The sequence below is a fragment of the Nicotiana tabacum genome, chromosome 2, assembly GCF_000715075.1.
Source record: "Nicotiana tabacum cultivar K326 chromosome 2, ASM71507v2, whole genome shotgun sequence".
NCBI classification, from domain to species: domain Eukaryota; kingdom Viridiplantae; phylum Streptophyta; class Magnoliopsida; order Solanales; family Solanaceae; genus Nicotiana; species Nicotiana tabacum.
In genome coordinates this window covers 70,267,887-70,283,203 of record NC_134081.1, presented here as the reverse complement: position 1 = coordinate 70,283,203, position 15,317 = coordinate 70,267,887, and the positions used below count along the sequence as shown (strand labels likewise).

At 32.0% G+C, this 15,317-nt stretch overlaps 1 protein-coding gene across 1 annotated transcript; it reads left to right on the top strand.

Annotated features, from left to right (window-relative positions):
* The first annotated feature begins 5,326 nt into the window (after positions 1-5,326).
* On the top strand, positions 5,327-15,179 carry LOC107761230 (potassium channel AKT2/3). Its single transcript, XM_016579425.2, has 11 exons — positions 5,327-6,524; positions 6,994-7,212; positions 11,296-11,454; positions 11,731-11,788; positions 11,909-12,226; positions 12,306-12,545; positions 12,636-12,953; positions 13,042-13,230; positions 14,082-14,157; positions 14,253-14,816; positions 14,958-15,179. The coding sequence occupies exons 1-11, from the start codon at positions 6,253-6,255 to the stop codon at positions 15,086-15,088; spliced, it is 2,544 nt and encodes an 847-aa protein (XP_016434911.1). The 5' UTR covers positions 5,327-6,252; the 3' UTR covers positions 15,089-15,179.
* Positions 15,180-15,317: the final 138 nt, after the last annotated feature.

The following is a 15,317-nucleotide window of genomic DNA, read 5'->3' as shown; positions in this document are numbered from 1 at the left end:
ATTACTTGTTTAATGTTGTTATGAACTATTGTTGGTTATGGAAGATGGACTCTGACCTTGGTAGAAGCTCGTCACTACTTTCAACCTACGGCTAGGTTTGTTACTTACTCAGTACATGGGGTCGGTTGTACTGATACTACACTTCTGCACATTGCGTGTGGATTTTTTTTAATCGAAATTATTTGGGTTATGGGTCAAATCACATTAAGGGAGAAACGGATCTAAAGTGGGTATGGTCAATTTAAGCTTATGTGGCATTTATTTTTGGATTTTTCTCATTAAATTTTATGTCATGTCATATTTATGGTAGAAGTTTGAGCCAAAATGACTTTTAAGTGATAATGATAAAGTTTAGTTACTTTTAAGTGACAAAAAATAATTGAGTGACTTTAGTAAAATTGAAAGATAGTTGAATGACGATCAGTGAAATTAACCCCAATTCTTTGGTGCGTAGAAGTAGAACGTGCAAGGCAACGATATGATAGCACATTTGCCTAACCAAAGATAAGTAGATAACATTCAATATCATTGAAAGCAACATGCGAAAGCATGAGGACCAATAGTTTGAACATATGTGCTTTGCTAGTTAAAGGATAAGCCAAACTATAATCCTAATCCCTAAATTTTGGCCAAATGATTAATTAGTTATAGCAGCCAAAAGGAAGGTCAATGAAGTGCAATTTGAGATGCAGTGGTCTGATAGAAACCCATAAATGACCACGTTTCTTTTTTGATCTAAGGACTATATCTCATCTAACCTTTGCAAAAAATGAACATATATGTTCTAAGTACCACCCTGAGGAATCTTATTGACTGGATAACACTTTACTAGTAATTACTATACTAACAAGTCTAACATCACTACTATATTCATCATAGCCCATCCATGGGCGCATCTAAGATTTTAACTAAATGGTTAGACCTTTAATATTTGTATATATCATTATATATATTATATTTTAAAATTATGGGTATCTATCAATCTAATATTTGTTAAAATTTTATTGAGTTTTTCCACATATATTATGCTTAGCATAGAAAATATTGAATTCAAGTGAACCCACTATACTAGGGCTAGATCCACCATTGAGCCGGCCATCACCTTGTCTACCGAAACTTAAACTAGTTTACAAGACTTGTCTTCTATAATTGATTATTTGATTATGCCCCACTCTAGTCTTAAAAAGGATAAGCGGCCACTGCTAACATATTCGGCTAAAGAATCTGGAGTCGAATCCCACAGAAAGTCAACGCTTAATTATAATTATTCAATATCACTAAAAAAAATAAGGTCGGACAATTTCAGGGTTATAAAACTTAGGATTTTAATTGTAAACTACTTAACTAGCAAATAGTAAAGCACTAAAATTATCAACCAAACAAATAAAGGTGTATTCAAGAGTAAAAAGCCTAGATTAGTAATTTTCTCAATTATCAGGATCCCTATTATCTCATCGAACCATTCTCTATTGATTGAGTTTTCTTGTTAATCGCAACTATCTCTCGATCAGAAGTACTAATTTGCTAGAATTATTTTTTCGAACTAACTCTAGCTTAGCAACTCAAACTACTCACAAAGATCACGTCAAAACTTCGTTATCTCTAATCTCATTTTTAAATTCTCACAATCAATCTCATAATTACTCAGAAGTGACGTTGTTCAACATCAACCTAATAAACCATGTAATCTTTCTCAAGTAATACAAGATATGACGGTACAATTAATTAAGGGCGCTTCAATTAACTACAAGCAAAACATATATAGTTTAACAAGTAGATTATAGACAATGACACACTTATAGATAAGCATGGTCAACAATTCACCCACCAATCTATAGGTTTTGTCATTCCTTTCCCTTCATAGATAGTAAATCGAAATCTGAGTCTGTCCGAAAGTAATTGAATCTCGGGGAGAGGCACGAACTTAAGATGAGAAGTTAGCTACTAATAGTTGTATTACAAAATGCATAAACTATTGTCAAAAAAATAATCATAGCAACAAAGATAGAAAAGTAGCAAAACTCGTTCATTCGTTATCTATAATGGACTTGAGGATCTTCTGAGCTCAAATCATCTTCAAAAATGGTGTTACTTGCCTTCTCATATCGAGTATGACTGCTACGAATATGTTAAAACCCTTTTATATGGCCATAAAGTTCTTCGGGACAAAAATACACTACAATTGAAATCGCCAGAAATTAAGCCTGTGATACTACTGGAAACCCTAAAAATCTATCCAAAAATACTGACCAAAAGCCGACAAATTTGGTAAAAAATAGTAAGTAATATTTTCAATTCTTTTGACGAAACCAACCAAAATGCAGGAAAATTTTAATCACGAGCCAGAAAATTTATTTTTCAAGAAACCGACGGGAACTTATTAAAGTAAATTAAAAATTATATTTAGAAAACTGAAAATCTTTGGTAAAATCTTCGGTCAACTCACTTAAAAAGTTAATCGAATTATCGATTGATGCGATCAGTAATTTATTTTAAAAAATAAAACCTATCGATTCAGTAGGTTATTTTTGCTCAAAAATGCGGTTGAAGAATATGAAATGAAAAAATAAAAGTCTTCGATCAACAAGCATCAGCGATATTGATAGAATAGAACCTTGCCATGGGTAGACTTCGGTTCGAATCTCAGGTGCATTTTAGTGGGCCTTCTAAAGAAAATAAGAGATTTTTACCTTCCTATACAAACTTTATTACTCTCCCTAATCAGGTTTTAACTTAATTACATGGCCATATACAATTTACCAATTATATACAAATTAATTTTAAATGAGTAACACATTATATTAGGAATTGAATAATGAATCAGTTATTTCCCATCCCTGTTCTCTCTCTCTCTCATGCCCTCTTTCTCTCTGTGTGTCTCTCTCTCCTGCGCTCTCTCTCTCTGTCTCTCTTCGTCTCTCATTCTCTATTCTTTCTCCATTTTTTCTTTCTCTGATGTTCTCTACTTTTTATCCTTTCATGTTGTATATATTTTTAATGGAATTTATCAATAGATTTCAATCGTTTTACTATAGAGTTTTAACTTAGCAATTTTCTTTCATGTTGCACAATTGGTGATCAAATTAAAATTGTCAATTAATAAATTTTGAAGGTGTTTGACTCTCCACCATTGACAGCCATTAAAAAGTTTTGAAGGTTTGAATTCGAATTTGGATTTTCAAAAACCATTATTTCTTTGGATTGGGTGTTGTTGCAAACGATTGGAAATATTGTTTGGAGTTTATATCTCAATTTTGAGGGTATTTGGTGAACATTAAATTTCATTTTGGCCGAATTTCAGATTGAAACTCGTCGAAGAAGAAGAAGAAGAAGAAGAAGAAGAAGAAGAAGAAGAAGAAGAAGAAGAAGAAGAAGAAGAAGAAGAAGAAGAAGAAGACATGACATACAATATACTTACGAAATTGTAGTAAAGCTGTATTATAATTGTATTATGTTGTAGTTATATTTTTTTTTATTTGAATGTTATATGAAAGTTAAAAAATAGTTGTATAATATATGAATCGTTGTATAAAATTTGTATTTAAGTTATCAATACTATCTTTTTACATAAAGTTATTGATATGTATCAAAATTATATTAAGAGAGAGTTTTGATTGGAACTTTAGAGAGGAAGAAGCACACACCACATACAAAATATATACAAACTATATACAAAATCATACAAAAGACATATTGTATAAAATTTGTATGAAAATTATATTTAAGTTGTATGATGTTGTAGTTGTATTTAACTGGGTAGAAATAATGTATCAAAGTTGTAGATAAGTTGTATATCATATAATTAGTTGTATGAAATTTATTTTTACTATGTATATTATTGTAGATATTTAAATTTGCATTAAATTTGTACGAATTTTATTTTTAATTTGTATGTTGATGTACCATACATTGTTCTTTTCTCAATTGATTTATTAAGGAAAGAAAAGTAGATAATGAATTCCAAATCGACTCATGTACACTGTTTCATATTTGTTTGAATGGAAAAAACTTGAATATTGATGGGAACTGAATGATTTTGGTGGAGAAATTTCGAATTTTACATTAAAAGCGCCATCATCGTACTTCGGAAAAACTGAGTTTTATGTGAGATTTGAATTTTGTGTGAGAAATTAACTGGGTAGCATAGATTCCTGTTGGAAATACTAATACAAAGTTGAATCCGAAGTTTGGAGGCGATTGAATTTAATTTAAAATCTGCTAAAACTTTGAATCTGCTCAATTATGCTTTAAGTTGTATGATATTATATTTAAGTTGTATGATGTTGTAGTTGCAAGATCGGCAATCTAGGTCTACTTCTCCTAATAAAATTGGACCAAAGGAAAAAGAAGTTGGGCATGCAAATTCCAGTTACAACAAGGAAGTTGCTGGGATTTTGAATTGTTATGAGACCAGGTTGAATGGTGATGAATTGGGCAAATCTATAAAGACAAGTAGTGAGGAGGGCTTAATTGTTGTGTCACGCGATATTATTCCAAGTAGAGATAGAGAGTAGAGTTATTATTTCTAAAGTTAGTACGTAGAGTTTTCCTTTGCATCTAAATGTTCATAATTAGTAATTGACGTAAGTCTTCTCAATTGGTAATTGACCTTGTAAGAAAAGGAAAATACAACAAAGCGTCTAATACATTAATCATCTGAACCACACAAGAAATTCTTAACGATTTTATTGAACTTCCCTCCCTGTTCTAGTTGGAGTACACGAGAGACATTCTTAATGATTTCCAATCTAGCCTTCTCTCCTAGAAACCTGTAATTTATGAATCAAATAACAGTCATCTTAATAGGGGATTTTAGTTTTTCTATAGCTAATTACGGGCAGGAGGAGATTGGGGTTGCCAATGATAAGGAGATGTAACTGAGTAGGTGGCAGAGAACAGGGAAAGAAAAGAGGGGAGGAAAAAAAAAAAAAAAAGATATAACTAAATCCCTTAATTTAATGCATTAATAATGAATTGTATATAATTTAAATGTAATCGTTATTTAGGGCGGGTAATATATAAAATTAGAATAATTTTGAAAAATAAGTTTTAAATATTATATATGAAGGAAAAAATCCCAAACAATAATGTTAATTTTTAGCCAATTAACCATCTGTTTCAATCGGACCGGCCTATTATACCGACCTGAATTATTTCGGCCTACCATTTTTGGTCATTTTTTGGTCGAGAAAGTCCTCTTTCAGTAGTGCGTGCCATAGAGCTGCCGTGCACGAATTAGGTGAGAAGTTTTTCCAGTTCTAATTTTTCTCGCACTATAGAGCTGTCATTCCCTATAACTTCACAATAAACTTCAACAAACTCAAGCAAAAATTCTTTTTAAGTCCCAATCGCGAAGGAGCTGCGCCGCAATAACCTGCGTACAAATCTTCCATTCAAACCCGATCTAAATCATCTCGTTTCTCACCAATGAACTCCTACACAATAAGATTACACCATTAAATTCAATTGGACATTCTTCCACCTTTAAATCACTAAATACACCAGAGTAGGGTAAAACACATGGAATTATATGCAAATGTAGCATATTATCAATAGTCTATAGAGATAAAGTCATTACATCGATCATCGAAGAGTGTTGTGTGATGCATTGTTGGGATCTAGTCAAAGGTTGGTCTTATAAGGTTTGAGTCCTTGAAATGAAGAATTTTTCTGTAGATCACCCCCTTAATAAATTCACCAGACACAAATTTAGATAGATCGAATCAATAAGTTAGGGATGCTATATGGTTAAATTTGAAGAGAAAAAGGGTCTCTTACATGTCAACAAGTTGTGTGTATCTTGTCTCATAGTCATACCCAAGTCCCCAACCCCGCACCCCACTTTTAGATTGGGTAAGCTGGAAAGGAAGAGGGCCCTCCATGCACAAATGTTCAAAATGGGCCAATTGCCAGACCAATCAATATATACGACATGATCTATCTGCATTATATTGGAGAGCGCTTTTCAGAATAAAAATCAATCAGTACAGGAACTTAGGCAATTAATTTCATAGACATCCATTCAAGGGTCACTATTCTCATATATGGATATGGACCACCAACAACAGTAGTTATGATCAGCTATAATTCCTTTCTTCCCCATACCATTTGCCTCCAACATGGTATCTGTTTTTTTTTTTTAACACAACAACACAACTCTCTATCTATCCTTCTCAATATATTGCCTCACAATAATTCAGCTAAGCATCATAACTAGAAACAAATACCTTTAGCTCATATCCCTTTGCTAATATGATGAATTTGGAACTGAAGTATTCATCTTATGGTTTCTATAATGGTTCCACAAACATGACTCCTGAAGATGGCGAGTATGACAAATCAAAAGTAGTTCCACATGCACGCAGTAAGGAAGATGATCACATGAGGGGTAAATCAGGTTTAGGAAATCTCAGTTTTTACAACCTGTCAAAACTCATTCTCCCTCCTTTAGGTTCCTCTGGTTATAACCAGAATCAGACTCTGCAGAAAGGCAACACTATTTCTCCTATGACTTCAAGATACAGGTAATTATATTAGTGAAAACAAATTAAAAGTGTACATCTGTTTCTTTCCCTTTGTTTAATTAGTGAAAACAAATTAAACGGATTATTAGATTAACATTAGTTTGTTACTAGAAGTACACGTCTTTATTCTCAAACTAACGAGCTTAATTAGGTGATATTCGTCATATTAGATTATCCTGATTAATATTCAGAAACAAGTAATTTCTGTAAATTCAGTGAACTGTCGTCCGAAAACGTCTTCCATATATAGGTCATCATGACCATACTTGGAGATAATTTGTTTGATAGATAAGTTTAAGTTTTATGCTAAAATAACTTATATGATCAGGAAGATAATTATATTACAGATATAATTATGATCACCATGACTGAAAGTCGTTGTAACTAACAAGTTATTATAAATTAAATTATATTGATGGTACGAAATTTTTTTATACTATCATTATATATAACTTCAATCTTTATGCAGGTGGTGGGAAACACTAATGGTGCTACTGGTGGCCTACTGTGCATGGGTATGTCCATTTGAGGTAGCGTTCATGAAGTCCAATACAAACAAGGAATTATACATCGCAGATAATATTGTCAATCTCTTTTTTGCGGCTGATATCATCTTGACATTCTTTGTTGCCTATATTGATCCAACCACTCAGCTTCTAGTTCGCGATCCAAGAAAAATTGCCACCAGGTTTTCTTTTCTTTTTCTTTTTCTTTCTTTGTGTTTGGTAAAGTGGAATTTTGTTTGTAGTCATATATACTTTAGCATAAAAAGTTACAAATTCTTGAACTGGCGTTGATTATATGGGAAATATTCTATGTTAAGGTGGAGGAAATAATTATTTCCTTTTTTTTTTTTTGGGCAACCCCAATCAAATCCAAAAACGTTGTGTAGTACATGCTAATTTGTACTATTTGCTATCTTAATTTTTTTTCTTTTAAGAAAAAAAGAAAAAAAAAATCCCATCATGCCCTTGAGCCGAAAATCGTTAATTAGAAGTGTGAAGAAATTTTTGTTTTTCTTACCAAAAAGTAACAAAAGAGCAGTGAAAGAAGTTATTATCAGTCCAAAGCATCTTCCAATTGAAAACACCAACTTAGGTGGAAGCAAAATGACCAATCATAAATATATAATAATTTATTACAATAGAATCAATCTTATTCAAATATTCAAACAGAAATTAATATTAGAATCTATTTGATAAAAGTATAAAGTAACGTGACAATTCGAATTTGAAGAAGTAGTGATTCTCTTTTTATCGTCAATGAATATGTGATCATGGCGAATAGATTTGATCCTCTTCAAAGAATCTTTCCTCCACCCACCAAGGGATCGGGTTCGGGTGCAAAGAACCAACTCTTTTGTGGTATTAATAAAAGTAGCCTCCTAATTTATGTAGTTTTCATTTCCAAGATTTGGATATTCGAACAGTTATATCAATTATTCCCGTAATTATTGAGCAGGAATAATACGGCCCCTCACCTACTCAGAGACGGATCCAGGATTCGGGGTGTCAAGCTGATCGATTATCAACTTCGATTTGGGTTATTCATTTTTCGATTTATATAGACAAATTGATAAAAAGAAAAAAATATACTAATTATGATTACTTGGCGCAAAGCATAAAATTTTCAAAAATATTCTAATATCATAAATATACATCATCCCTTAAATAAACAAAAGCAAAGTCAATGATAAATTAAAAAAGAAGAGAGTCTATTCACTGTAAACAAGAATATCGTGTGCCTTGTGCGTGTCACTTCAGTAAGCAAAAAGAAAAAAAAGAAAATTAGCGTTGACTGGCAATAGCAGGGCTTGAACTTTCACCAAAAGGCAACACTTTGCCTCTGGCAACTTGCCTGCTTCTATTACTAGGCGTAGCAATTCAATTCTTTATATTATTTTTTAAGTATATATATATATATATATATATATATATATATATATATAAAGCTTGGGAGTGGTTCTCTCAGGACTAAATAGATCCGCCCCGGAACCCACCCCACCCTACTCAACTCTCATTAGTTAACGGTAAAGGGAAAAAGAAAAAGGTAAGTTTAACTTAAAAAATTAATGTTATCAATTAATTTAAGTTGTCGTAACATGTTATCTTTCTTATTTTCAGGATATTAATTCTACTTTATATGGATAATTATAAATAGTAATTTTTTTTATACTGTCAATATATAAAAGTTAAACTCAAACAAAAAGATTGATTTTGGAATATAGCTTTTGCCTTTACGTAAGTGGAAAGGTAGTAGCATATATTGAAAAAGAAAATGGAGCAAACTATGGGTGTGTTTGATACGAAGGAAATTTTAATTTTTCTATATTTTCTAGGCTTAAATATTTTGGAAAATATTTTCCTCGTGAACTTATTTTTCTGTAATTGAAGAAAAATATTTTTCCTATCAAAAGAAGGGAAAACATTTTCCAAAACTCTTTTTCAGCCTTCCCCACCCTATTTCCCATCCCCACCAATCCACCCCCACACCCACACTCACCCCCACACCCACCTCAACCCCAACCCTCCCCTACCCCCACCACCCCGCCCCATGCTACCCCCTCCCCACTCCCACCCCCACCCCCACCTTAAATAGAAATTTTAATAAGAGTACTTTTTTTTAATGTTATAGATAGAGTACTTTCTTTTTCATTTCAACAAAATGAGTATTTTCTTTTCATGACGTAAAAAAGTGTTTTATTTCATTTCAACAAGAAAAGTACTTTCTTTTCATGATCTATAAAATATATTTTCTTTCATTTCAATAAAATGTAGTAAAAAATATTTTCTTTCATTTCAACAAAAAAGTACTTTTTTTCATGATGTATAAGAAGTATTTTCTTTCATTTTAACAAAATAATGTAGTAAAAAGTATCTTCTTTCATTTCAACAAAAAAAGTACTTTCTTTTCATGATGTATAAGAAATATTTTCTTTCATTTCAACAAAATAATGCAATCAAAAGTATTTTCTTTCATCTCAACAAAAAAGTACTTTCTTTTTATGATGTATAAAAAGTATTTTCTTTCATTTCAACAAAATGATGTAATAAAAAGTATATTCCTTCATTTCAACGATAAAAAGTATTTTTTTTACATGATGTATAAGAAGTATTTTCTTTCATTTCAACAAAAAAAAAGTACTTTCTTTTCATGATGTATAAGAAGTATTTTCTTTCATTTCAACAAAATAATGCAATCAAAAGTATTTTCTTTCATCTCAACAAAAAAGTACTTTCTTTTTATGATGTATAAAAAGTATTTTCTTTTATTTCAACAAAATGATGTAATAAAAAGTATTTTCCTTCATTTCAACGATAAAAAGTATTTTTTTTTTCATGATGTATAAGAAGTATTTTCTTTCATTTCAACAAAAAAAAAAGTATTTTCTTTTCATGATGTATAAGAAGTATTTTCTTTCATTTCAACAAAATAATGCAATCAAAAGTATTTTCTTTCGTATCAACAAAAAAAGTATTTTCTTTTTATGATGTATAGAAAATATTTTCTTTCATTTCAACAAAATGATATAGTAAAAAGTATTTTCTTTCATTTCAACGATAAAAAATACTTTCTTTTCATGATGTATAAAAGTACTTTTTTTCATTTCAACAAAAAAAAGTACTTTCTTTTCATGATGTATAAGAAGTATTTTCTTTCATTTCAATAAAATAATGCAATCAAACGTATTTTCTTTCATTTCAACAAAAAAAGTACTTTCTTTTTATGATGTATAAAAAGTATTTTCTTTCATTTCGACAAAATGATGTAGTAAAAAGTATTTTCTTTCATTTCAACAATATAATGCAATAAAGAGTATTTTCTTTCATTTCAACAAAATAAAGTACTTTATTTTCATGATGTAAAAAATATTTTCTTTCATTTTAATAAAATGAGTACTTTCTTTTCATGTTGTAGAAAGAGTACATTTTTTTCAACAAAAAAAAAAGTATTTTTGTTTTAGTTATGGAACATCAATTTCAACGTTATTTTTACGTGAAAAAGTAAAGTAACATATTAGTTCCTTTGGATTTATGTGAATTTTTAAAAGAATAATTAAATTCTTGAAGAAAGTAAAGTCCTAAAAATATTGGGTATTTGGAGGGGAGGGGGAGGAGGGAAGAGCACGAGAAACATGGGAATTTGGGAGAAGGGGGTGAAGAGAGTAGTATAAAAAATTATTTTCTAAAAAATATTTTCTATTCTCTAATCAAATACTAGAAAATATTTTTCGGAAAAAGTTTTTCACTCACCAACCAAACAAGGGAAAATAAGTGATAAAACCACTCATTTTTCAGGAAAACATTTTCCATTGTACCAAACACACCCTATATTTTGTCCACTGATAAATCAGATTATTTTGAATGTTTGTTAATCAACTTTATTTAAATAGTTTACTTATAGAGCTAGTCAATGCATTGACCCAGTGGCTAATAACTTATGAGTCAACCCCTAAATTAGGGACAATTTGAGCTTATAATCGACTTTTAAAATTCTTATCTAAACTCGTCATTCAACAACACCAAAAAATACTACATACTCTATGGTTAAGAAACGCAAAAGCAATTTAATTTGCTTTTCTCATGTATTTAAATTTAATCATAAACAAAGCAACTATCTTACATGTTACTCGAAATTAGTATGTTTGGAGTATACATTAAGTGCTGAAAAACATTTCTAATCAGATTGTAGCACCAGAAAACTGCCCCGTTATTGATTATTATTAAAATGACACAGTAGTAATTTGTTTTGATGGTTAATTATGAAACAGATACCTATCAACATGGTTTCTAATGGATGTGGCATCCACCATTCCATTTGAGACTCTTTCCTTGTTGTTCAGTGGCAAACATCAAATTGGTGTTTCTTACTCCGTTTTAGGAATGCTCAGATTTTGGCGTCTTCGCAAGGTTAAGCAATTCTTTACCAGGTTTCACTTTCTTTACTTTCCTTTTTCTTTCTTAAGATTTCAAGTTATATATACTGACAGTGTATAAAACCGTGCACCATCGACGTTTATTAACATGTTATAATAAGGTGTTTGCTTTATTTTCCATGTTAACATATCATGTTTGTTATAATAAAATGGAGTACATGTTATTGCAAGTAACTTAACCGAATGGTATAAAAGTGTTAGTGCACAATACTTAAAGTTGTGTCTCCTAATTTTATATTAATTACACCTGTTCTATATGTCCATTGGCAGACTTGAAAAGGACATGAGATTCAGCTATTTTTGGGTCAGATGTGCAAGGCTTCTGTTTGTAAGTTTGCAGAAAAATAATATTTTGATCCAACTTGATGAAAAAAGTAAAGAATAATTTTCCTTACCAAAAAAAAGAAAAGAAAGATTTATGAATGAGTCCATGGCATGAAACATGCAGGTAACACTGTTTTCAGTGCACTGTGCTGGATGTCTGTACTACTTGTTAGCTGATAGAAATCCCCACAAAGGAAATACTTGGTTAGGATCTGTGAATCCAAATTTCAGAGAGACAAGCCTTTGGATTAGGTACATTTCTGCAATGTATTGGTCTATCACCACTATGACTACAGTTGGCTATGGTGATCTCCATGCTGTCAATACTGTGGAAATGATCTTCATCATTTTCTACATGCTCTTCAATCTTGGCCTCACTGCTTACATTATTGGTAACATGACCAATTTAGTCGTTGAAGGAACTCGTCGCACCATGGAATTTGTAAGCTCCTTTCCAATAAATGCATAGTGTATATGAGCTAAAGCATTCAATTGATTTGCATTGTCATTGTATTATGCAGAGAAATAGCATCCAATCAGCATCAAACTTTGTTTGTCGAAATCGCTTGCCCCCAAGACTGAAGGAGCAAATACTGGCTTACATGTGTTTAAGATTCAAGGCAGAGAGCTTAAACCAGCAGCAACTGATTGAACAACTTCCCAAGACGATATGCAAGAGTATCCGGCATCATTTATTTCTACCAACTGTTGAAAAGGTCTATCTTTTCAAGGGTGTCTCCAGGGAAATTCTCTTACACTTGGTAAGACAACATTATTTTATGCAATACACTAGAACGACGCGTTCAAAAATCTCTATTTCTGTTGTGTATCTAATCTTAGTGACTGCTTAGGTTGCAGATATGAAGGCCGAATATATACCCCCAAGGGAGGATGTTATAATGCAGAATGAATCGCCAGATGAGGTTTACATCATAGTGTCAGGGGAGGTGGAAATGATTGATAGTGAGATGAAGAATGAGCAGATTGTTTGGACATTGAAATCTGGGGACATGTTGGGAGAAGTTGGGGCATTTTGCTGTAGGCCTCAGAGCTATACGTATCGAACCAGGATACTTTCGCAACTCTTGAAGATAAGAACAACTTGTTTGATTGAAGCAATGAAGAGCAGGCAAGAAGATAATGTCACCATGATGAAGAACTTCCTTCAGGTTCTTCCTTTAGCTACTTAGAAGAGGTTCCAAATGTGTCATTTCATAGCTCAATCTTAATATTTTTCCTAAGCTGTGTTAATTGCAGCATCACAAGAAGTTCAAGGATTTAAGACTTGTAGACTTGTTCCTTGAAGTTGGGGAAGAAGATAGTGATCCGAACATGTCCATCAATTTGCTTACTGTTGCTAGTACAGGCAATGCTGCTTTTCTTGATGAGCTTCTCAAGGCAAGATTAGACCCTGATATTGGAGACTCTAAAGGAAGAACCCCACTGGTATGTTGTTGGTTTTTTAAAAGATTGGGCACCAAAAAGATTAAAAGTAGTGATTGAAAATGTCTCTCAATAATTTTATTAAGCATAACAAGGCTTTAAATAGCCAATTAGGAACAAAAAATCTATATAATTTAAAATTCAACAAACTTAAAATATCTCAACTAACTTAAATAATCTAATAGAAATTTAAAATTGAAATTCATCCTAAAAACTAAGCAACTTATTATGCTAAAAAAGTTACTGTAATAACTGAAAGCAACAAAATTTCAACATATGTCCCAAAAACCAACTTTAGTCTTATACGCTTCTACCAATGTACTAGTTGCTACAACAAAAATAACTACGCATTCAGAGGCGGATTCAGGATTTAAATCATATGAGTTCAATTTTAAGGTTTTTAACATTGAACCGATTATATTATTAAAGTTATGGGTTCATATCTACTATTTTTGCAATTTTAATGAATTTTTACATATAAATTTTTACTCCGCATCGAAAGTTATGGGTTCAGTTGAACCCGTAGTCAGTGCACTACATCCGCCTCTGTACGCATCATTCTCAAACAAGTAGGGATCAGTGATATGAATCCTCGTTACTTGTGTAAGTTCCAATAATATGTAAGTTCTAATAATATCATCATCATAACCAAAATAAAGTATAAGCGAAAGTAAAAAAATGATAAATATATATAAGTAATAGCGATAATAATAATATTGAAAGTTTTCTACCAAATCTAATGCCTATTCGGCTATTCCCAACAAGTAGGTATTGCCTATATAGAGTGACTTATATTTAGCACAAGTTGCTATAATAAGTATTTCAACATTTTATGTCTCTGCGCAATGAATCAGCATATAGCAGCATCGAAAGGGCACGAAGAAAGTGTAATGGTGCTTCTCAGACATGGATGTAACATACACTTGCAAGGTAGGACATCCTCCATTAATGGTCATTGTAAAACTTAGTGAATTGTTTGACAGGACAAGCGGTATCTAATATCTTGATTGTCTGATAAATGGCAGATGTAAATGGTAACACCGCATTATGGGAAGCTATAGCAGCAAAACACCATCCCATATTTGAAATTCTGTACCATTGGGCTTCCATATCTGATCCCTATGTTGCTGGCGACCTCTTATGTACAGCAGCTCGGAGGAATGATTTAACAATTATGAAGGAACTCCTTAAACATGGATTACTTGTTGACTCGAAAGATCGCCATGGATCAACTCCTATCCATGTTGCAATAGAAGAAAATCACGTAGAGATGGTAAAGCTTCTTCTAATAAACGGGGCTGAGATTGATGATACATTGAAATACAAGCTTTCATCAATGAACCTAAGTGAAATACTGCAAAAACGAGAAGTTGGGCATAGGATAATTGTATCCGATGCAACGGATGAATTTGATCATAAGTTGTGTGAACAAGAGCAGAAGTATGGCTTTGAAAGTTCTAAGGATCAATGTTCTTTTAGAGTTAGCATATACAGAGGTCATCCTGAGGTCAGGAGAAGAACTCATTGCAGTGAACCTGGGAGGTTAATTAGGCTTCCAAATTCACTTGAAGAACTCAAGAGCACTGCAGGTACTTTTTCAAATGAATTCCTCTATTTATTCTTATCCAGTTTATCTTTTCCTACTAGTTTCCAAAACTTGAGAGGGATCCATATTGTTTCAGCAATGGTAATCTAATACTCTGGGTGATTTATTTGTTTTTAATTTGCAGGTCAGAAGTTTGGATGTGATGCAAAAGATGCCCTGGTGACAGATGAACAAGGAGCAGAAATTGACTCTATTGAAGTCATAAGGGATAATGATAAGCTTTTTATAGTTGAAGATATAAACTCCATAATGTAGTATTACCTGTTCTACTTATTTTTAAGTCTCTGTATAATATATACAGAACTGGCCATCTATAAAATTCAAGAAAAGAAGTTTACCTCTTCCACTTCCCCACCTCCAAAAATAATGGACATCTGTCTCCTCCATCTTTCTGGTATATTGAATTAGTAGGTTGCTAAATCCTTTGATCAAGCCAAAATTGCCAGACTAAGCCCGGGGACAATTTCAAGCCATACAAGCACTA

Coding starts and splice junctions, on each gene's coding strand:
- LOC107761230 (XM_016579425.2), top strand. CDS start 6,253: ATGATGAATTTGGAACTGAAGTATTCATCTTATGGTTTCTATAATGGT. Junction 11,455..11,730: donor GTTAAGCAATTCTTTACCAG/GTTTCACTTTCT, acceptor GTCCATTGGCAG/ACTTGAAAAGGACATGAGAT. Junction 14,158..14,252: donor ATGTAACATACACTTGCAAG/GTAGGACATCCT, acceptor GATAAATGGCAG/ATGTAAATGGTAACACCGCA.